General features: G+C 50.2%; 1 protein-coding gene across 3 annotated transcripts in view; it reads right to left on the reverse strand.

The window, feature by feature from the left end:
- Positions 1-2,490: 2,490 nt before the first annotated feature.
- ENPP6 (ectonucleotide pyrophosphatase/phosphodiesterase 6) overlaps positions 2,491-22,043 on the reverse strand; it is a 93,530-nt gene continuing 73,977 nt past the window's right edge. The window contains exons 6-9 of one of the 3 annotated variants that reach the window (XM_036250072.1): positions 20,831-20,968; positions 8,359-8,482; positions 3,099-3,351; positions 2,491-2,899 (exon numbers count right to left, since the gene is read on the reverse strand). In XM_036250072.1, the coding sequence (XP_036105965.1) occupies positions 3,146-3,351; positions 8,359-8,482; positions 20,831-20,968 (468 nt within the window). In that variant the 3' untranslated portion in view covers positions 2,491-2,899; positions 3,099-3,145. Of the gene's footprint in view, positions 3,352-8,358; positions 8,483-20,830; positions 20,969-22,043 lie in introns of all 3 variants that reach the window. The other 2 variants (XM_036250071.1, XM_036250073.1) reach the window with 2 other exon arrangements.

Here is a 22,043-nt window from a genome sequence, read left to right on the forward strand (position 1 = left end):
TGATATTTACAGAAATGCAAACCAATTAGGAAATGCATAAAATAGCTGTGTGTCTTGAACAACGGGTTTGTCTGATCGCACCTCTGGGAAACTTAGACCAAGAAGGAGCGGGGAACGGGGAAGCCCAGGGTGCCTTTTTGGCTCCTCTCTCCGTCACTAGGGGTACAGATCGGCTTTGGTGTAAGGAGGGCTGGAGGCTTGTCCCAGCTGGGATCAGCAGCCGCTGCCAGCCTAATGGCCCCAGGAGGAACTGGTGGCTTAGGAAATTACTGTCAGGAGACTCAGGTCTAGCAGGGTCATTTCAGAACGCATGTCTCCTTAGAGCAAATCCAAACCTTCCATCAGCGTGATTTAAAAGTGTTGCCTGCGGCCCCACCCAGATCCTCTCAACCTGTGTCTCTGAAGTGGGTCAGAAGATGCTTCCCGTCCCAGGACATTTGCACACCCTGGTGTCTGGGATTGAACTCAGATCTGATACGGATTTCCAGGATTGTTTTAAGAGAGTTGAAACTTCATCATGCAGGACTCTGAGGCAGGAAAGAATTCTCCGGGCGTGTTCTAATTGATGCTGGTCTTCCAAAGTTAACTGGGTTGGTTCTGGAGATTACGCCTTGAGGCAGCGAAAGTGGCCATTCATCTCATCCCGGATTTAAGGACCATTCCGTTCCATTAGCTTTGGTATTTGCAGGTCAATCTAATTACCGTCCTCCTGGAGTTAGCAATGCAGCAGTAAAATAACCCAGGAGAAAGGTGTCTGTGTGTATTCCTCAGTTTACTCCTGTGGAACAAAACCATTTAGAGAAAGTAGAATTTTCCTGGGGGAAAAAAATGTAACTTTAAAACAAAAACCAAGGAGGAAAAAAAAAAAACCTTTAGCCAAAGAATTAAGCCACTAAAACATATGCATTATTTTAGGCAAAAAAAAAAAAAAAGTTTTTTTCTCCATTTAGTGGCTGAATTTTCTTAATTAGTTACCAATAGTCATGATTCTCAAAGTATCTTATTCTAATCCAGTGATTCAAGAGTATTTATTGTGTACCTACACTTTGTCAGACCTCTGTGTGAAATTTTATTTTGTAACTTGAAGGTTTTAGGAATGAGTGAGGGGAAAGAACAGTCGACCAGAGCAGGAAAGACAAATGCAAGGTGGCAGGTATACCAGCTTACACCCCTCCCCGTTTGCATGATCCACCTGTAACTTAATCGCACGGCTGTCTTTTCGGGAGCCTTCCCTCACAAGGGAGGAAGGTGGGCTCCGCGCGTTCACAGAGCACCGTCCTCCAAGGAGGAAGGAAGCTTTTTTTTTTTTTTTTTTTTATCCTCACTCGAGGATATTTTTCCATTTTTTGTACAGATAGAGTGGGAGGGAGAGAGAGGAACAGAGAGAGAGAGAGAAACATCGATGTGAAGGGACACATCGAGTGGCTGCCACCCGCACGACCAACCAGGGCCGGGGACAAACTGCAACCAAGGTACGTGCCCTTAGCGGGAACCGAACCCGGATCTCTCCAGACCGCAGGCCGACGCTCTAACTGCTCAGCCAGACTGGCCAGGGCAGGAGGAAGGAAGCTTTGACCAACCATGTCGGCCACCACTGCCAGCGTCCAGAGCACGCATTTGCTTTCAGCCGGGTAACAAAGGCTGGTCTGCCTTCCTTCTATTGGATTCCATGCTGCAGTTTAAAAGTGTGTTACATAAACCCTTAGAAATCTTTTGTGAAGACGAATGCAACCTTTTAAACCAGGGATCCTCTGCTCCCGTGATTCAAGGTACAGACACGGCTCCCAGCCCTCCTGCCTCAGGGTGAGCGCTGGTGTCCGATTTTCAAGGGGAACATCCTGCAAGGGCTTCATCGTCCCGAGGAGACCTGAGCCGCTATTTTCCTGACAAAAAGTCCCACTGGCAGAGCTGCCTCATTTAGTGCAAAGTCGTTTTTAACGCAATGATGCGTGCAGATGACACCAATCACTCATAACTGTAGTTGCCCTTGTTTTTACAAGATCTCCGACACCCAACTCAGAGAATTAACTGGGAACATTTCCACCAGGCTCAACGGCTCATCTCGGGGCTCTACAGAACTCGAGTCTCTCGGGGTGGCACTTTCCTCCTCCAACGGCTTGTTGGTTAGTGATGGGGATTTGACTCCATCACGTTCTCTCTACCCTGTCCTCATTTTCCTTGGGCTTCAGGGTCACTCAAGGATCCGCTTTGCTGTCGTCCGTAACAGCCTGTCTCCAGGACACCAACGCATACAACGTATGCTTTCTACATCACCCTCCAGGCAGTGAGCTGAGACTTCTGCAACTGCGTCCACACGCTCATCAGCCAGGCCTCCCAGCTGTAATGTATGTCAGCTGTTGCTATAGTCTACGTTGTGTGCGGCGGTCCAAGGAGTGGTCGTCTCTGAGCAAGCCGGCAGGCAGATGGGCAGGCGCAGGCCGTCCATCAGCTCACCCTGCTATGGGCAAAACTTCCAACCATGAGGCCCTGGGACATGTCACACAGAAGCCCGGGTCTATGGTCAGCTGTTCTGCTCGTCAAGGCCAGCGGGACACTTTTGTGCATCCCCACGTTGGGAGGGAGCTCATGCCTGTCACCTTATTCTGAGTTCTCGAATCCTTAGTGATTTTGATTGATGGGTGACCCAAGCTAAGATACACCCTTTCTGGGTCTCTGTAGAAGATGGAAAAACTCCATGAGCTGGGTCAGAGACAGATGGCAGCTACAGCTGTCATGTGGAACCTCCTCTTTCTGGGATGGGAGGCGCAGTGTGGGACTGTGACCACAAGTCCTGAGGTGGCTCCTGGGTGTGCACAGGGCACAGCTGAGGGGCTGCTCTGTGCAGAATGTGGCCCAGGACTGTCAAAGTCTGTTGGCTACAGACAGTTCGTCTGAGTTGCTACATGAAAAGAAAGGAGAAAATGACATACAGTCGAACACATTAAGAGCAAGATTTTCCTGACCCTCAGAAAAAATAAAGTTCAGATTTTTTTTTTAAGAAGTAGGGAATTTTATAGAATTATCCAAGAATAATATATTTACAATTTGTGTGGCCTTGGTCGTGTTAATGAAGCTATTATTCAAATAGAAAACGAAACCTTTCCCCCTGGAGGCCCACTCGGCTGTGTTTGGGACAGAGGAGCAGCTACTGAAGCAGCAGGAGGAGTGTCAACGCCAGTGCCAGACTGCGAGGCGGGACCGCCGGGGCCGAGCTGGCCGGGCCCTTCAGCATGCACATCACCCTGGACCAGGACCCGTTATTGGGCAGCGGGGCGATGCCAGCCACGCAGCACATGACGTTGTAGACGTCCACGGATCGGATTGGAGCCGCTCTGAAGTTGGATTTGAAATCTGAAAGGGAAAGGCAAGCAAACAAGTTGTCACAGTCACCGGGCAGAGAGGGGTGAGTCCCAATGTTGAGGAATTATGCCCAGGCTCCACGTGGCTTTGGGACCAGAAAATCAGCTCTGTCAATGGGACGTGGCCAAATGGTGGTGAACTTGGCAGAGTATGTGGAGGGCTACTGGCTGTGAAGGGAAGTAACTCCCCATGGCTCATGAGAATTAGTTCCTTTAAAACAAATCAACCCGGCCGGTGTGGCTCAGTGGTTGAGCATCAACCCATGCACCAAGAGGTCACTGGTTCCGGCACATGCCCAGGTTGTGGGCTTGATCCCCAGTAGGGGGCGTGCAGAAGGCGGCCAATGATGTTGTCGCTTCTCTCTCATCAATGTTTCTATTTCTCTCTCCTTACCTCTGTCTTAAAAAGAACAATCAATAAAATAATCTATGTTACAAAAAGAGACAGATCAGCACACAGGCTGACCTTGGCATAGCTGTGCTCCTTGTAGTAATGGAGCTTGTGCTTCCTGGGGTGCAGGGGGCCACCTGCAGGCTGGTTTCTGCAGAGCACAGGAGGGCAGGTGTGCTCACAGACCTTTGATGTCTTCGTGGACTCTCCAAATCCCAGTTAAAGGGTATTGTTGTCTTTCAGAACACTTATCTCGCAGGGACTGGTTGCCCATTTCGACTGCAGAGACCCCACAGTGACTCAATGTTGCTTCATTTTCCTGCCACATGGAGGTCCCAGGGCTGGATGGGATGAGAACCGCCGTCTCCCTGGAGCTGGGAGCTCAGAGCCAAGTGATGTCTCCCTGAACACATTGGGAAGATCATCTGAACCTTCTCTGGGAGCCTTTCACTAGCAGGTGAGAGAACACGGCCACGTGGGGAACAGTCAAACTGGCATTGGGGTTACAGAGCCGGGAGGTTCTGGGAGATCTAATGGAGGAGAGTTGTGCTTCCAGGAACCCAGGGCTGCCCGACCTCCAGCGGGGACACAGGTGTGAAGGGCAGGACTGGCTGTTCACAGCACCGTAATCAGGGCACCGAAGGAGGGATTTCAACCAGGAGTGCGCCTTCTCCTTCCCCGAGGGAGGCGAGCACGATGCTGGCTGCAAGGTGTTTGTCCATTTAAGAGCCAGTGGAAGAGTTTGGTAATAATGTCCACAAGCAGTTTGTCTTTGAAGCCTCAAACCAGAACTTTCAACAAAATACCCAAAGCCACACTGGGGCTGAATTGAGAAGGGAGATTTTATCAGTAAGGCCTCTGCATGGCCGTCCAGTCATCGAAGGGTTTTTAAGGAAATGGGGAGTTTGGGGGCTGTAACCTTTACAGCTGCTTTGCTAGAATGGCCACGCAGGCTTTATTTACAAAGCAAACAGAAACAACAGCAGCATCACCCGAAAGTGCTAACATTACATTCTGCTCTTTTGTCTCCCCCAAAACGACAAATATGCCAGACAAGTACATACAGAAAACTCTGCCCCAGAGCACGTAGGGTCCAGGGCAAGCATGGGCTGTGCGACCAGCCTGCAGCCACGTACCCGCTGGGTAACCTCAGGAAATGGGCAGGGAAATGGTACCTCGTCATAGCTGCAGGCACGTAGTATGTGCTCAATAAATGGTCACATATTATTACTTTTTAAAAATATTTTTCTTTATTGATTTCAGAGAGAGAAGAAGGGTGAAGAAGAAAGAGGTAGAAACATTGATGAGAAAGAACATTGACTGGCCGCCTCCTGCATGCCCCCACTGGGAATCTGGCCCACAACCTGGGCCTGTGCCCTGACCAGGAATCCAACCATTGACCTCTTGGTGCATGGGTCGATGCTCAGCCACTGAGCCACACCGGCCAGGTGGTAGCTAGTATTATTAATAGACATGGAGAATAAATGCCCAGCAAGGGCAAGTGATGGATTGAAAATGCTTAAATTCTCTGGCGAGCTCACTTTACTTCTGGGGCAGGGAGAATGAAGATCAGCATCACCTCAGGGTAAAAATGGTTTTTAAAAAAACCCAGGAGCTCCCAGGAGAGGAGAGCGTCGAGGCTGCCCCAGGATGCCGTCCCTTCCTAACATCACGGAAACTATACACGTAGACGAGATGGTGGCGGTGCTTCCCGAGAGGACTGCGCGGCAGCCGGACGGGTCCACGGGAAGGCTGCCCCGCGATGGGAAAGCCGGTCCTCTCCCTCCTTCTGACTTGCCACGACCTTGAGTGTGATGTCATGGGGTGGCATGTCCTTGTCATGTGTGTGGGTGGCAGAGGGTGGGAGGGGGCAGGCAGCAGTGAGTCCACAGGGGACCTTTCAAACACCCACTTCTTTAACCCTTGGCAAACACATTGAGATGAGCTCTGTAGACAGACGTGTTGGAGAAGGACCATTCTTCTACGTGCAAAGCACCAAATCAAATCCTGTGCACGCAAGCAGGAAGGAGAATTGGGTTTTCTTTCCCATTCGATCTGATTTGTTTTATATTTTTATTTTTTTTATTAGTTATTTTTGTTATAGATGCTTCTCCTTTGGTCCGGAAGACACCCTCCTCCCGATCCCGCCCCTCACCCGGCACTGTTGTCTATGTCCATTGGTTACGCATGTAAGTTCTTTGGCTTATCTCACCCCTCCTCCCCCTCCTCTGAGGGCGTCCTCTTCTGCAGGGCTGGGACTTTGGGCCAAATGCAGACGTGATTTGGGCTGGAATGAGAGCTTCTAGACAATTCCTGAGGAGCAAACCAATACCTAATCCAATGTGGGAGGACCCAAGCTCTGCTAGCTCTGGGTGGCATTTCGAACCTGGATTGGGACACTGAGCTATTCCCGTGGGTGCAAATTGTGTGGCTATATACACTGTTTCTCTCAAAGGGAGGAGGTGTGCAGGCCCCAGGGGTGCCCGCCGTCCTGGGCTGCTCCCCGAGGGGCTCTCTGGCTCGCTGAATCACGGCCCTGCTGTCTTCCCAGGAACATGGATTTCTCCGGGGCCAGATTGTTCCAGTCAGAAACTGGGATTAGCCAGACAGAGGCAGGCTTCCAGAACTGTCTTCCTTTCCCTTAGCTGGACCAGACTCCCTGACTTCTAGAACTATATGTGGGCCGCCACCACGATGCCAAGCCTCCTCCCCATGTGAGAGGCACATGCAATTAATCAGGAGGGACGTTCCTTTATCTCGAAGTGCAGCTGATAGCTCTTCACGGCCTTGCTCTTACATTTCCTTCTGAGTAAACAGCCAGCGTGTAAAGCTGTTCAATCTTTCATGAGCCTTGGAGCCGGAGACGGGATGGTCGGCGGGGGACTCTCCAGGCTGCGTCTTCCTGGAAGCATTTCTGCAATTAGCCCAGTCCATTTTCATCAGGGGTCGTCTTTCCGTCTATAAAAGACCCCGGCTTTTACTTTTAAAGGAGGCTTGCTAATGGACGAGCTCTCCCCACCGAGTTCAACTCCAAGCGAATGCAGCTTCGGGTATTTTGTTTAACATTTTTTTTTGTTTGCTGCTGCTTTAAAATATGCCTGTGACTTGTTCATAAACACTCCTTCAACTGACCACTGTTTTGCATTTATGATCTTTCTTTTTTCTCCCCAGGGAAGGAGGAGGTGATGCTTTTGAACGAAAGCCCGTCTGTCTGGTGCTTTGCCGTATAAAGGCCGTGGCCCTGGAGTGTCTCCAACCTAATCTAGCAGTTGACCTCCACGAAGTCCGCGGGGCTTCATCACTCATTCACTGAGCGGTGAGCTGCACCGGTCTGACAGGGGCGCGGCTGACAGGGAGCACCTGATAGCTATTATTGGCTGATGGCAACATGCTGGACACCCTCTGCACCCCCTTAGCCCATGTCCTGAACGCAGCAGACATTTGTCGGCTGCTACTGTTTCTGATGCTTCCTTCGGGACGGGGAACTTGAATCACAAGTGGGAAAGGATCTGGACCCCTGTGTTCCCTCAGCTCAGCTAGCCGGAGGGCCCCTGGGAGGGTGCCGAGACGCACACCCCTGGTTCTCAGCCACAGTTCTGTGGTAAGTGGATGACCCAAGGCAGGTGGCATGATGTCTCTCTTTGTTTTGCTACATGGTGAAGAGCAGGGCTTCTAGGGGAAATCTCCAATGTATCATTTGAAAGGAAAGCATGGAGTTCATGGGCAGAAGCACTTGGATCAACATCCAGAAAAGGGCATTTGGAATGCGGATCAGGGTCAGCTGATTATATTCAACCAGGAGGGTGGACAGCTGTAAGAAAGAAGAGTAGCTCGTGAGCCGGTCAACTGAGGGATAATGGCTAGTCTAATGCTCTTTGTCCTAACTGTTTTTTGAAAGGCGGCGTTGGGGTAGTAGTATGATCTTCGCAGTGTTTGATAAACTCTTCCAGAACGTGAATTGGTGGTGCTCTCAGTAGTTAAAGCAAATGACCAAACAGGCCCTCTTCACCCCTGTTCTCTGCCAGCCCTGGGAATTTATCTGGTCGAGGGAGGCACAGTACATTTGCTTTCATCCAGGACATTCCTCATCATTCTAGTTGATGCCCAAAGTCAGTATCCAGGTCATTTCCTAGCCCGCCCTTGGGCGCATCCCAGCTCCTGGTTGGCCCTAAACCGAAGGAGCCCCACAGGGGCGGCTGCTCTGGATGAGGAAGAACTGTGGAAGATTCCGACCCTGTGAAACAGCCACACCGGTGTTGAAACTCAGAGCTGTCTGCAACCTGGTGTCTGTTACGCTTTCCTGGACATCAGATAGCTGTGAAATCACACTGTGATGAATTAAGTAAAAAATGAATCACAAACATGTGGAATGCATTTTCTTCACTGCACTCGAGATTTAGAATTTACAAGGAAAACTATGTGGCCACCTTTGCCAAACCCAAGAAGCATTTGAAAGCGAGCCAGCGAAAGACGTTTCATGGAGACCGGCTGGGTTTGCTCAGCTTGGCTCATAAAGAAATCACGCCAGCCTTGACGCTCGCCACGGGCCCCTGGGGACACATCCTTGGGAACGGATGACTACGAGAATTTTGTCATTTCCCCACCTACCGGGTCCAAAGGCCAGGAAGATGCCCCTCATGTCCATGAGCTCATTGTCATACCCGTGCCATCCACGCTGCCAGCCTTCCCTCTTGCCAGTGCTGTTCATCCAGAACGGAAGCAGATCTCGCCTCTGAAACCAAGCAGGGCAGTTAGGTTCCGCTGTGCCCCAACGGCCGTGGCCAGGGAGCCCCTGCACCAAACCACCACTCGGCGGGGGACTCCCTCTCAGCCTCGGGTCGTCCACGGGCATCACTTCCCGTTCTAGGGAGCTGGGACCCAGGAGGGAAGCCCACGACATTGCCAAAGAGCTCTAGGTATGAACTCGTTGTCTTACTCGGGGCTGACCTGTACCGCATAACCAGTTTTAGAAACACTAGATGTAGCACGGTTGCGACAGAAGGGACGACAAAGTGTGTCTGTGGTATAATACGAAACATATTTGGGCCTCATCCTAGGTTCCTAGCACAGGCTCCTAAAACCCTTGGGGTCTCCTGAGTGACAGGAGTGTTTTCTGCTGTTATGCAAGGAGCCCTCTCTCCCACACCTGAGTTTATGCTAATGGATGGCTGGGGGCAGGGGAGGGACTCGATAGCGTCAGGATGGAGGCTGGTCACGGGAGGGACCAAGCCCCGGATGAGACGGTTAGAAGTTTCAGCCCTTGCTCTGACCCGTACGGTTGAGTTCAATCGGCAGCCACTGGTTTCATCACCCAGGCCCACACAGGGAAGCCCCGCATAACACCCTGGGACCACAGGGCCGGGGAGTTTCTGGACTAACAGACACATTAGTCTGCTGGGAGGGTTCGCCCGAAAGGAACTAGGGTGCTCTGTGCCCCTCCTCTGTTGCATCTCTTCCACGTGGCTCTTTCTGAGTTGTATCCTTTATAAGGAAACTGTAATCATAAGGACAGCAGCTTACAGAGTTCCGAGACTCCTTCCAGTGAACTATTGAACCTGGAGGGAGTAGTGAGAACCTCACATTGTGGCCACGTCCAGTACACGTGCAGGCGGGCTGGGGATCCTGGACTGGTGGCTGCCACCTGAACTGAGCAGCAGAACTGAGCCCCTTAACATGCAAGGCTGCTTGCTCTTAACTCGGGGTAGTGTCAGCATTGAATGGAATTGTAGGGTACCCAACTGCTGTCAGAATTGTTGGAACACAGCATCTAATGTAATCATCTAATTTTTCTGGCAAAGCCCTTAAGCCCAGAGGCGGTCCTCTCTGACCGTCTGGCGCCCCGCTACCACCCGTCATTCCTTTCTTCTGGCTCCGCCCTCCGGCACAGCTTAGAGTGTGTGCATCCCCACCGGTCCATTCAGTCAAACGTTTGAAGATGCCACTCACGTTCCTCTTACCCGTCTTGTAAATCTGCACTTCCTCCAGCCGCTCTTCATTCGGGCTGGGTTCCGGAACCATCACTCCCCGAAACGTGTCTTCCCGTCAGAACGAGCATTTCTTAGACTGCAGGTGCTTCCCTGTGAGACAACGAACTTAACGGAGGAGGCCATAGCCAGGTGGACACACGGAGCCCTTCGTGGCAGACGGAGCGTTTGCTCCTGGTGACAGTCACCCTCTTTCTAAGCTGGCGTAACGTCACACACATTTCAAATGCAGGAGGTCGAAGCGGCTGGGGGTGAGGAATACGTAGAAGCGAAACAGCTCAAGTGCCGGCAGGCCACAGGTTGGCTTACAACGCTGGTGAGGTTCTCATGAGGTTCCTGTGCCGTGCGGTTCACCAAGGCTGACAATCTTATTCGCGTACTTGTCACATGCCAGCATGGATGAGATCGCTCCACTTTGTGGTTGAAGAAACCAAGGCACAGAGAGGCGAACTGCTTCTTACAGTCACACAGGTGTTGAGAGACAGGTCAACTGTCTCCCTTCTCTCTGCACCTTGCACTAACCACAGCCAGAGGTCACCGGAGTGCTCCTGTCAGCCCTGGACAGTGAGGTCCTCCCTTGTCACTCGCCTCTTCGCTGCCTGAGTGGTGGCCACTTATAAAGTGTAGCGGAGAGATTTGGGAATCGGATGGGCATGAGGTTAAATTTCAGCTTGCCTCTTTCCAGCTCTGTGATCCATCTGAGCGTCACCTTTCTGCAGAGTGATCGTACCTGCCTCGGAGTCTCGGGAGGGTGACAGGACTGTGTGCTCAGTGCCTGACCCACAGTGGGTGTCCACTGAATGGCCGCGGATGGTCCCCAGATGCACGGCTGTGGGGCCAGGCGCTCTGGCCATGTGCAGCGGGGCAGTGATGGCTGTGAGGACCGGACTCCCTCTGCTTATTTAGCTGTCATATCACATTGCACACCCATCCAGTCTCAGCCCATAAATCGCTCCTGGGCATGACTGCTTGCCAAATCACACTATTTCATGGACTCGCTGTTTCCTGGATTTCCATCATCCTGTGTCCCTCCTCCTCCAGCTGTAGCTCGTATTTTTCCATGGGAATGTTTTTATTAACTTATTGCATTTCTAACTTGTTATACTGTTTTTGTTCTTTATCTGTCTGTTCTTTATCCGTCTGAGGATCACAGCGCGGCCCAATTTAGCTTCGTCAGCTAATTTACTGTGTTGCCGCCCCTCCTGAGCACTAGGTAGGACACTGTGTTCCTAATGACTTCGCGAATTATGAACCCCACAGGACATGTGCACCCCACGACAGAGGGACAGGTGAAAGGGAGACGAAGACAATTATCTGGTTACAAAATTCCAGTCTCAATTCCAAACATCCAAACACAGAGCAATGAAAATCTTTGACCCCAGGGAAAACCACCAGTTTTTATGAAAGTGGCAAACTGCTCCCCCTGATTTTCAAAAGTGAGAATAACCTGGCTGCTTGTGTGAGAAGCTGACCGTACTGTCTAAGTGACTGACTGGAATCTGGTGCGACGGTGCACTGAATGACAGTTCCTTCCCTTCCTTCCGAGCAGCACTCGCCACTGTCACCCTGTGCCCACTCGCCCCGCCAGTGCGTGTATATGAGCGTGGCTCACAGACCAGCCTCCAGAGTGGGCAGCCCTAGGCTGCCGATCCTCCAGCTCCTGGCTGGAGAGCCCGACCCCACCCATCCTGACCCTGCCTGGTGACATCCTAGGGAGGTCCCTAGACCCTGCAGATCTAGCCAAAGGTGAGACAGGAGTAAAGGACTGGTGTGCGTGCGTGCGTGCGTGTGTGTGTGTGTGTGCCCCTGTGTTTGGGTCACTAAGAAAGCCAGACCCCATTGTAGGGTGAGCAACTAATTTGCAGAAGCTGCAGGAAATACCTGGTCCTTCTGCTGCACGCTGTGGAGGCCTGGAGAGGGGACCTGCCTACAGCGGGGGTCCCCCTCGTACAGAAGAGGGAATCCACTGCAAAGGATGGAGAGGCGGGACGTCCCTGGTGAGGGAAGTCCCAGGCAGGGGCACCTCCCTGCCAGCATGGAGAAGGCAGTGACTCAGAGCCCTTGACCCCATTCAGCAGACGTGCACTGAGCCCCGAATCTGCCAGCCGCTCTGCCAGGCTTCCGGGTGGGGTCCAGGCGAGGATGGAAGTTCTCACCTGAAAGAGTTTCTCTTTAGTGAGGGCCGAAGAGGGGTCACGGCTTCTGTGCAGTTTCCTGAGCGAGCCAGGACCAGGAGGGGCTCCCCAAACCCGAATCAATGAGGTGGGGTCAAGCACTGAGGAGCCCTGGGGTGAGAATCCCTGTCAGTGGGGCTGGGAATGTGTGTGTGTGTGTGTGTGTGTGTGTAAGGGAGTCTGTGTGTGTGTGGTGTGGTGTGGATGTGTGTGTACAAGTGGGTGTAGCTGTGGGGGACCACGGAGGCCACACAGGAAGCTCTTAAAAAATCATGGTTGGGCCCTGGCCGGTTTGGCTCAGCGGTTAGAGCATCGGCCTGTGGTCCTGAGAGACCCGGGTTCGGTTCCCGCTAAGGGCGCGTACCTCGGTTGCAGTTTGTCCCCGGCCCTGGTCGGATGTGCGGGTGGCAGCCACTCGATGTGTTCCTTTCACATCGATGTTTCTCTCTCTCTCTCTGTTCCTCTCTCTCCCTCCCACTCTACCTGAACAAAGAATGGAAAAATGTCCTCGGGTGAGGATAAAAAAAAAAAAAAAAATCATGGTTGGGTCCCAAGGCCCTCAGTAGTGGGACACTGGGGAACTGTGTTAGGGGGAAGGCTGGCACCTGGAGGCCCTGAGAGGCGAGGGGACCTGTGAACTCACCTGGGAAAAGCCTCCGACAACAGCAGCCATCAGAGCAAAGCTGCAGGAAGGAGCAAGAGCAGCCGTGAGTCTTCCGCTCTGGGTGCCTACCGGAGGTTACGGATGCCAGTCAAATAGGGTGACAGACTTCCTGAAGTCTGATCAGATGGAAATGAAATGTGAGCACCGATCTCGATGTGTGAGGGGCCTACTTTATTCTCCTAGGACACAGTTATAACAGGACCCCCACCCCGGGCCCCGAAAATGCAATACATTTCGGACACCATCTCAGGCTGAAAAAGGCACTCGGTGACGCGTAAGTCAGGGTGGCTTCAGTTAAAACCCTTGTGGAAGTGACGGTTGGGCCCACTCTCGTGGTGTTGCTGCCAGGGTTCGAGCTGAGCCGTGGTTTCCATTACGAACCAGTGTCTCAGATTCCGTGGCCTTGCTCTTCAACGTGCTCCTGCGGGAGGCTTGCTGCCGGCCTGACTCCCCGGAGCCCGGGCGGGTGGTTATGAGCCTTCAGATGTGTGTTTGCCACGGGCCACTGGAAGAGATGTCCCTCTAACCGTTTCCCTCTCCCTGTCGGAGAGGGCTCCCTCCTGCTAACGCGGAATTGAATTGCACAGGCTCCGGCCCTGCTCTGCCCCGGGAAAGCCAGGTGCCACACAGTCGAATCCTGGGAATGAAAAATGCCAGACGGCAAAGCCGGCGGGGTCGAGAGAAACGGAGCTCCTGGGGCAGGGAGGAGTGTGGGGGCGCGGCACGGGGTGGGTGGGTGTGCGCTGCTGAGTTCCAGGATGGTGCCTACCGAAGTGTGCCCGGGTGAGGAGCGCACGCCTGTGTTCCCGGGCGCGCCGACGACCCTCATCGCCGCCGGAGAGCCACAGCTCCCGGCACTCAACGCCAGCTTCCCGCAGCTCCACGTCGGCCTGGACAGCGCCACTCGGCTGCCACTCACTCTCAGGGGCTGTGTTGCCCAGATTGTCTGGATTTCCCCAAATATTTTGGGCCCAGGCCTAACTGCCATTCATCCTCAGGCCTTACAATTGAAGCTGGCATTTCATATCCGGTGCCAGTTCTGAGTCGGTCTTTCCTCCAGAGACAGACGTTGGCCTCCTTCAGCTGCTTGGCCTGAATTTGCCTCATTTCCCTCCACTCAGAAGGTCAGCAGTGAGACATCATGTGTCACCATCTTTCACCAGGTTCTGGCCCCCTTTTTGAGCGGTGGCATGCGGTGGACACTGTCCAGAAGGGTCCACAGGAATTAGCCCTGGAAGCTAAGAGGGACTGGAGAAAGTTGATATGTCCCAATCTTGGGCTTCAGCTGTGGGCTAATGGAAGTCAGGAAAATGTCCATTACTGTTTTCAACACCTTTTCCCCATTAAAATTTCTTCTAGGGCTACCAATAGTGATCTAAAGTTAAAGGCCTGACTTAGCTTTCCTCTCTGTTTACCTGGCTACTGATTTACAAACCTACCAAGTGAATAACCTGTCGAACCAAGAATCGACTGTCTCCCCATTTCACTCATTTAATTCACATTCCATGAACATGTACCGAGCCTTGGCCATGTACTAGTTTCCATGGAGGACAATGAAGGGCGAAATGCCACAGACCTGACCTAAAAGGGTTTCCAGCCCAGGAAGAAAGGGTATCAAAGCAGACAAACAAATACTGCAGCTGCAGGAGTGAGCCAGGGCTCAATGAAAACTCCAAGATGGAGTAAATTAGGGAAGAGTGGGGTGTTTCATAGAAGAGATGGCATTTGGGTTGGGCTTAAAGGACAGGTGGGAGTCAGGGAGGACAGGACGCTCCAGGGATTGTATTGGCTGTTTATTGGGATGCTTGATGTTGCTGGAACCTGTGAAGGCAAGCCCGGGGGCAGAGCATGGAGCATGTTGGGGGAGCAGTTACCTCTCTCCAACCATCTAAAAAATTCCCAACACCTCAGTTCTGCACTGGACAAATCATTTGAACAAACATGGCAAATTCGTTATGCGCAAACCACCCATGTTGGCAATAGGAAAGGACAGACCTGGGAGTTAAGAGGAGAAAAAGGAAGCAAAGTGAACAGCTGAGCTGGTAGACGGGTTTTTGCAGTACTGCCTGAGTAAGAAGAAATAAGGGATCATTTTAGAACTCTGTTTCTGCTCTGTGACGCACTAGTCCTATCTGAAACCAGAGGGTGAGTCTGTAACTCTGAAACATGAAGTCGGATACACAGCGAACATTTTGATGGAGGACCTGAAGGATCTTTGGAAAACTGGCTGGACTGTGTGCTTACAGGTTATATTTGGGTTCAAATCCTGGCCTTGTCACTCCTAGCTTTGTAAAATGAGGCAAGGCATTTAAAACCCCGAGCCTTACTTAACTCACTACAGTCGGGACAACGGTACCCACAATGCAGAGACGCAACCAGGAGACACTTAATTCAAGGTAGCTATTGTTCTTGTTGTTCTTGATGACCAAAATTTTGAAAAAAAAATTTTCTTGATAGATTTATCATTGACAAAATGTAGAACAACTCAATACACATGTCATTAAAACTTTTGGGGTTGGTTGTTGGGGGGGGCTCATTCTCAAGTTTCTAATGACCAATGATAAATGAAGATTATTTTCACAATACTCATTATTACTAATTAAAGGTGTAAGGAATAATGTTGTTAGTCTCTGTGATAAGAAATACAAGAATTTTAAAGAAACTGCTCACCGCACAGTTCCTCCACTCTGTCTGGCTTATGAGGGCTGAGTTACATCACCTGAAGGTTATGGATCGCGATGCTCCCTGTTAAAAGTCGCTATGGCTTGCCATTGCACGGAAGGTAAAGTAGCCCGCACCTGGCCTGACCATGCCCCTGCTCACTGGACGGCTCCATCTACGCCCCTTCCTTCTCCTCGCTCCCCACAACCGGCCACCCGATCCACTCTGCCAGTTCCTTAGTTCTCAAAGCTCTTCCCTTCCTGTCTCAGGTTCTCCAAGCATCCCGCTCCGGGGCCTGGAAAGCGGCACCTCCACCCCACCCCACCCTCCAGCTGTCTGATCCGTGACCGCTCATCCGTCCAGTTCCAGCCTCAAGGTCACTTTCTCCGAGAGACCTTCTGCCTCATTCAACATGCGTCCCCTCTGCTCGTAGCCAGTCTCTTTCGTAACACTCACTCGCACTTGCACACTCCCGCTGGCGTGGCGTACATGTTTGTTTGCTATTTGGCCCCTTCCCTGGGCTGCACGCTCCCTCAGGGCAGGAGCGCCCAGGGTTCTGTGCCCGGGAATTGGAACTTTGGCGGTTACATGTAGCAGGCACTCATCAAGTAATTGCTGGCTTTAGTGGTTGATTTTTCAGGTAGGACATGGATTTTACAGTGGACGAGTGTGTACTTGAGTTTGGTGGAAACTACCCACCTGTTTTATTCACTCTATGTTTTGCTATGCTGCTCGTGATTATCCCAAATGCCAAGGACATTTAGCATCACTGGAACTGCTTTCTGAGGGACCTTGGATGACCTTAGACACTGTGACAACCAGTGTGCTCCAGCCCTTTCAAGGCGCCTCCGGGGGAAGGATGGGTATAGAATAGGGGTGAGTGCCAGGGACTGTGGGAAAAGAGCCCAGGTTAGGGGAGGGGACCAGCTTGTTCTAGGTTCCAAAGCTGCAGTGAAGAGTGTGACTCTTGACCCCCGACAGGACAAGCATTGGGATGGTTTCCAGAGAACAGTGGACAGGTCCTCGGGGAACAGAAGAGGAGGTGGCAGCTGTTAGTAAGCTCTATTTCCTTGCGTGGCGGGGACAACAGGCTGGGACTTAACCTGTGCAAACAGCCTGGGGTTTTGCCTCTTCATTTCAGTCCTCTGAGAATATGAGCACCTTCAGACTTCTGCCCACGCCAGAGGGGGCGGAGAAAGGACTGGCAGGGGGTGGATGCACATTCAAGAGTGAGGAGCAGAAGCCAACTTCGGGGAGCCGCTGTGCAAGGCGCTACGTCAGCACTCACGCTGGGTAACTGCACAGTTCTAAGTGACAACTCAAATCTGTTTCCCCATCTTTATCTTTCTCGGTGACAACGCTCTAAGCGACCATTAAGAAACACTAACTCCGTTAAGTCTTCCTGTTACAGCAGCCAGCTGCCTTGGAGTCTGCAGAACTTAGACTGGCAGCAAAAAGTTGGTGTTTATACGGGAATGGCATTTTTGCCAAGGAAGCAAAATCGTGCGTGTTGATGGCACAGCAGCTGCAGCGAGAACGGGAGAAGGGATTCTGTTTTATTGGCCCCCAACCTGCATCCATTTGCCCTGACTCGGCTGTCGCCCTGAGCCCCGCTAAACCAGCAGAAAGATTGCCCTGCTACAAAGCCGGACCCAGAGCGACCCGCGCAGCGGAGAAGCGGGGACGGAGGTGGGCGCAGCACCGGCCCGCAGGACCTCAGGCGGGCAGCGGGGCGCGGACCACAACCGGTCCCTTGGCCCCGTGGGGAGAGGTTCTGGGGTGGGGATGCGAGAGACTAATAGCCCGGCACAGAGCAGGAACAGGACACACAGTGCAGTTTTCAATTCCCTGTAGCTCAGTAAGCATAACAAACCACAGAGAGATGTAAACGAAAAACGTCTAAGATAACAAGGAGAGGTGGGTGCTCGTTTCTAGGATGTTTCGAAGACTAAGAAATATAACCCCAAGGTTATATCAAAGTACAATCAGAATTTTTTTTTTTTTTTTACATTTTTACATATGAGTCTTAAAAATGGAAATCCATAGATTTAAGGATAGGAGTAAAATGGCTAAGGGATTCAGTTGCAGGAACTAAGGCACAAAACGGAACGATGAAAAGAGACCCACATTTCTCTCAGGACACAGCGACACCCGTGATTTTCCCCAGAAAAGTTCGTGTTTGTATGTCACAGACATCGTATGTTCCACTGATGTCATTGATTGTCCTTTCCTCTTTGAGTTGGCTGCTAGGAAGCTCAGAACCATGTTTGTGTTCCGTTTGATGTGGTATCTTATTTTCAGGACTAACAAGATCCATCATGTAGAGTCATTGAGAGAATTACAAGTAGTAGCCAGAAGGTACTTAATTCAAGATAGCTATCATTATTTCATCGCTGTTGTTGACCAAAATGTTAGGAAGAAATTCTTCTTGATAGATTTATTATCTACAAAGGGTAAAATAACTATGTTCATGTCACTGAAACTTTGGAGGAGGAGTCATTCTGAAGTTTTTCATGAGCTAGGCATGACAAATGTAGATTAATTTTATAATATACAATTTTAGTAATTAAAGCCACATGAGATAACATTAGTAGTGGGTCAACACTCATCTTTCAGAAATAATCTTACTTTTTTTCACGTCCTATATATCTTCCTTCTGATTTCTTTCCTTTTTAAAACAAAACAAACAAAAAAAATGTTCTGCTTCCAGTAATTTAAAAAATGATGTCCTTTTTGAAATAATTATATATTTTTTAAAAGCTGTTTAAGTAATTGTTGATAGCTAGGCATTCTTTCTTTTTTTAATTCATTTTTTAATTTATGTGTAATTGGCATACAATCTTATGTTTCAGATGTAAAATATGCTGATTAGACGTTCTTATACCTTACCATGTGATCACCCCACTAATTCTAGTAATCATCTATCACCATGCAAACTTATCACAATATTATTGACCATATTCCTAAAGAGAGGGGGTAGGGGTGGGTGAAAAGGGGAGAGGGGTATAGGCAATTCTTTCTTTCTGTTCTGTGGCTTCTCCCCCTTTTTAAAGCCATACAATGAAATAGTGGGTGGCTCTAGGTCTGATTTATACTAACAGATGTAATGTGTGTGTATATTTGTATGACACGTGCAAAAGTAATATATAATATAGTATGCAGTTACCAAATGTCTTCACCCTCAGGAGATACTGGAACTTGCCAGTTCCTGCAGGGGAGCAGGTACTCAGGCCCTCAGCAGAGGGTGCAATGGAAGCAGAGCCAGGGGTAGGTGGAGGCACGACTGAGTTGTCCCTGGGCTTTCTGAGGGGACCATCACTGTCAGGGACTTTCTAGCCATGCTGAGTTGATTGATGAAATCTAAAGGGGAGCCTGTTAGCGGGTTCTTGGCAGAAGCAGATTCACAGTGTAGTTTAAAAAGCTTAAGCATCAGGGCTTCTCACTTGCATGGATTTCTTCCAGGTCTCTGCTCCTAATTTATATTCATAATTATGTACTCTTTTCTTAAAGAGAGACCCTTCCTTAAATGTTATCATTGTCAACCTCTGATGCTGGGATATATGTTTTTCTCCCTAATAAAAGTAAGAGCTCTTTAAGAGGAAGCCACAGCTCTTCTTTCCTGCTTCAAGATGACTGAAGGGGGGTGATGCTTGGAGCTGCAGCAGCCATCTGTGAGCCTGAACGGCAGGCCTGAAGAATTACAGAAGAGCTGACTCAGGGCCTTGATACCACCGGGTTGCTGGATGAACCAACCTTGCAACTGCCTACCTCCAGACTTCTAGTTACATGAAATAATAAATCTTCACTATTTAAACCACATTTATTCAAGTGGCCTATGACTTAAAACCAAGACCATCATGACTGATACCTGTGGGTCCCCCATCACTGTGTGTGAATCACTCATTGGAAAACCATGCTACTGCCAAGATACTGTGTCTACCTTCCAGACTGAACCTTCCCCCGTGGCACGTATGGCTGGAATGGCTTCACCGATGCCTGTCCCATCCTCTCGGAGGGTTCAGGGCCTCTCCTCCTGGCACCTCATAGCTGTCTAGTCTCTTAATGATGACCTCTGGCTTGGCCACTGTCCCTACCTGAGCCTGTTTTCCCATAAACTGTCCCAAATCACTCTGCATTCTTGCACTCTCCCTCCTGACCACGGACCAGCCGCACCAGGCAGTTATCAGCTCGGTGTGAGGAAGCAAACAACAGACACACAGCCAGGCTAAGAAATGAGTGCCAGCGAACTGTGAATTAACCCTCCTCGTTTATTTGCTTTTAAACAATCAAAAGAAATTTCACCAGAACTTTCTAAACTGGAAAAGTGTCCAGCGCAAGGCCTTTGGTGTGACCGGAAAGGTGGCTTTACGGAAGAAAGTTGGACAGGCACCCACTAGAGGGCATGTGTGTTGATGCAGAGCCCTGAGGAAGCCACCGTGGATGAAACTGCTGTAGGCCTAGAATAAAATCACTGAAGGTGAATTTCAAACCGCGTGATAAAGGAAGAGAAGCATTTTGGTCCTTAGAGGGGAGAGCGGTAGGGGCAGAAGGACCCTCTTGGAGACTTTTTAAATCACATGGCCCAGGAAGCCAAGTCTGCAGAGGGCCCAGCTCCGCTGGGGGACAGCACAGCTGACATTTCTGACCAGGTGTGGCTTGTTTCCTGGTGACCAGGTGCTTCTCCCTCTGAGAACACACAGGAATGACTCAGTCCGCCTGAATGACTGGAGTTCACGTCGGGGGACTCCCCTGTTCCACACCCAGGTCCCCAGGTGTCCACTCATTTGCCCGATCAGGATTTCTGGCCATCGCCCGACCTCTGTCTGGCAGATTAAATACAGTCTTAGGCCTGATACTTCAGGGGCCTCGGCCAACGGCTCTCCTGTGCCAACACCCGCCACTCCCTTTCTCCCTAGTCTGACCTGTATGCAACCCATCCTCAACTCCTGTCTACAGTAACCCACGCTCTCTTCAGAAACGTATTCTAAACAGGACGTGGCTGTGATCCCTGAAGGGCCAGGCCTCCCCACCCTGGCCCAGTAGCAGAAGCCGATAGAGGAACCCGGTGAGCTGGGAGTCCAGGCAGGCAAGGAGGAGGCTGCTGACGTCATTCAGGCGTGAGGCAACTAGGGTTTGGACCCCAGGTGCAAGATAATCTCCCCTGCAAAATCAAGTTGGCCAACGGGGGACCTGATCTATGGAGTTTTGTTTGCCAGATATTTCTCTTAAAGGCGACAGCAAAGCTGAGAACCTCCTTGCTTTTCGCTGCCCTAAAGCAGCTGCTTCGGTTCACACCGATTGTTCCACTTTAAACCAAACACGCTCTGTCGTGAGCCCTGGTAACTGAGTGAAGGTCCATTTGTTAAAAATACAGCAAGTCTGGAGCCATGCGGTCTAAACCGCGATCTGGGTCCCAGACCACAGTCTGTGTCTGAAAGTCACCGGACCAAGCCTCTCGATTCTCTCAAGAAGGGAATGATGCCGCGCACAGCACTTCACTGCAAACACATCTTTCAAGTGTGAGAGCCGAGTAAGTATTGATCTTCGGTTTGGTAGAATGTGTCTAATGAATCAATTGTCATCTATTTTATCATTACCTCAGTTATGAACCATCCTTCATCGGCCACTAAGGTCAGAGGAGCCACAAATTTCCCCTTCTTGTAGTAGAACCTGTCAGGGATGGCTTCCTTCTCGTAGACAGCCATGTGTCCGACTGCTCTCAGCTTGGTGTACATCTGCAAAGAAAACCAAGAGGGGCCGCTGTTGCACTCTGCTTGTCAAATGCACGGGACTATTTATCGGAGCTGGAGAACAGGGGGGACTTTGTAAGACTCAAGAGAGAAATTACCGAAACAACTGATAGATTTGATTATGGGAAATATGGGACATTTTTGTATGTCTCTGAAAACAAGGTGGCTTTATCTAGTAGGGCTGACGGTCAACATGCCCCCCGACCTAAGAAGTTAACTCCAGGAGATACAGTGAGAAATCTGAAACATGCGCACCTGCAGACACGCAGAGGGGTGTGTACTGCAGACTGAAACCCCAAAGCCCAGCAACAGTGGAAGGAATAAATGAATCATGGTGTGTCTTGGCAGTGGAATACTCTATAGCAACAAGGAGGAATGAATTACAGCCACACAGAATACCTGAAAGAATCTTGGGGGTTTCCATTTGAGACCAAAAAAGCAAGTTGCAAAAGAATACAGACAGTTTTCCTACTTGAGAAGTTCAGACAACTAAAAAAACTATAGACCATATATGGTAAAACTGTAAGGAGAATTAGGAAAAGATAACTCAACATTTAGGACACTGGTTTTCTCTGAGGGGGCTGCAAAGGTGTTGGGGTCTGGGAAGGGCACATGGGAATTATCACAGGCAATGGTAATGTTCTATTTCTTAAATGTTGATCGACTATAAGGTGCCACCGAATCATTATTCTTTACACCTTACACGTATTTTATAATATTTTGGTATCTACTAAATGATAAATGAACAAATTACAAAAATGTATTTATGTCGCAACTGCTAAAATAAAATTAAAGAGAAATCGGACACCACCAAGATCAAAGAAAGAGGATTTGTTCTTTGTCTTGACCTACCTATACTTGAATCTGAAAAGTACCAGGTGTTTGACACGAATTACACTGCTAGTTTCAGGATGAAGATGTAAACTCTGTACATATTTCCATTCTTAAGCCGCAGCTTACATGTTTATGGCTAAAATTAAAATCCACTGGCTGACGTTGACTTGCTGGCCTGTAGTCAGCAATTCTTCCTGGGTAGAACTGACTATAAATTTAGGTTTAT

This window comes from Molossus molossus, unplaced genomic scaffold (assembly GCF_014108415.1).
Source record: "Molossus molossus isolate mMolMol1 unplaced genomic scaffold, mMolMol1.p scaffold_m16_p_9, whole genome shotgun sequence".
Lineage (NCBI taxonomy): Eukaryota > Metazoa > Chordata > Mammalia > Chiroptera > Molossidae > Molossus > Molossus molossus.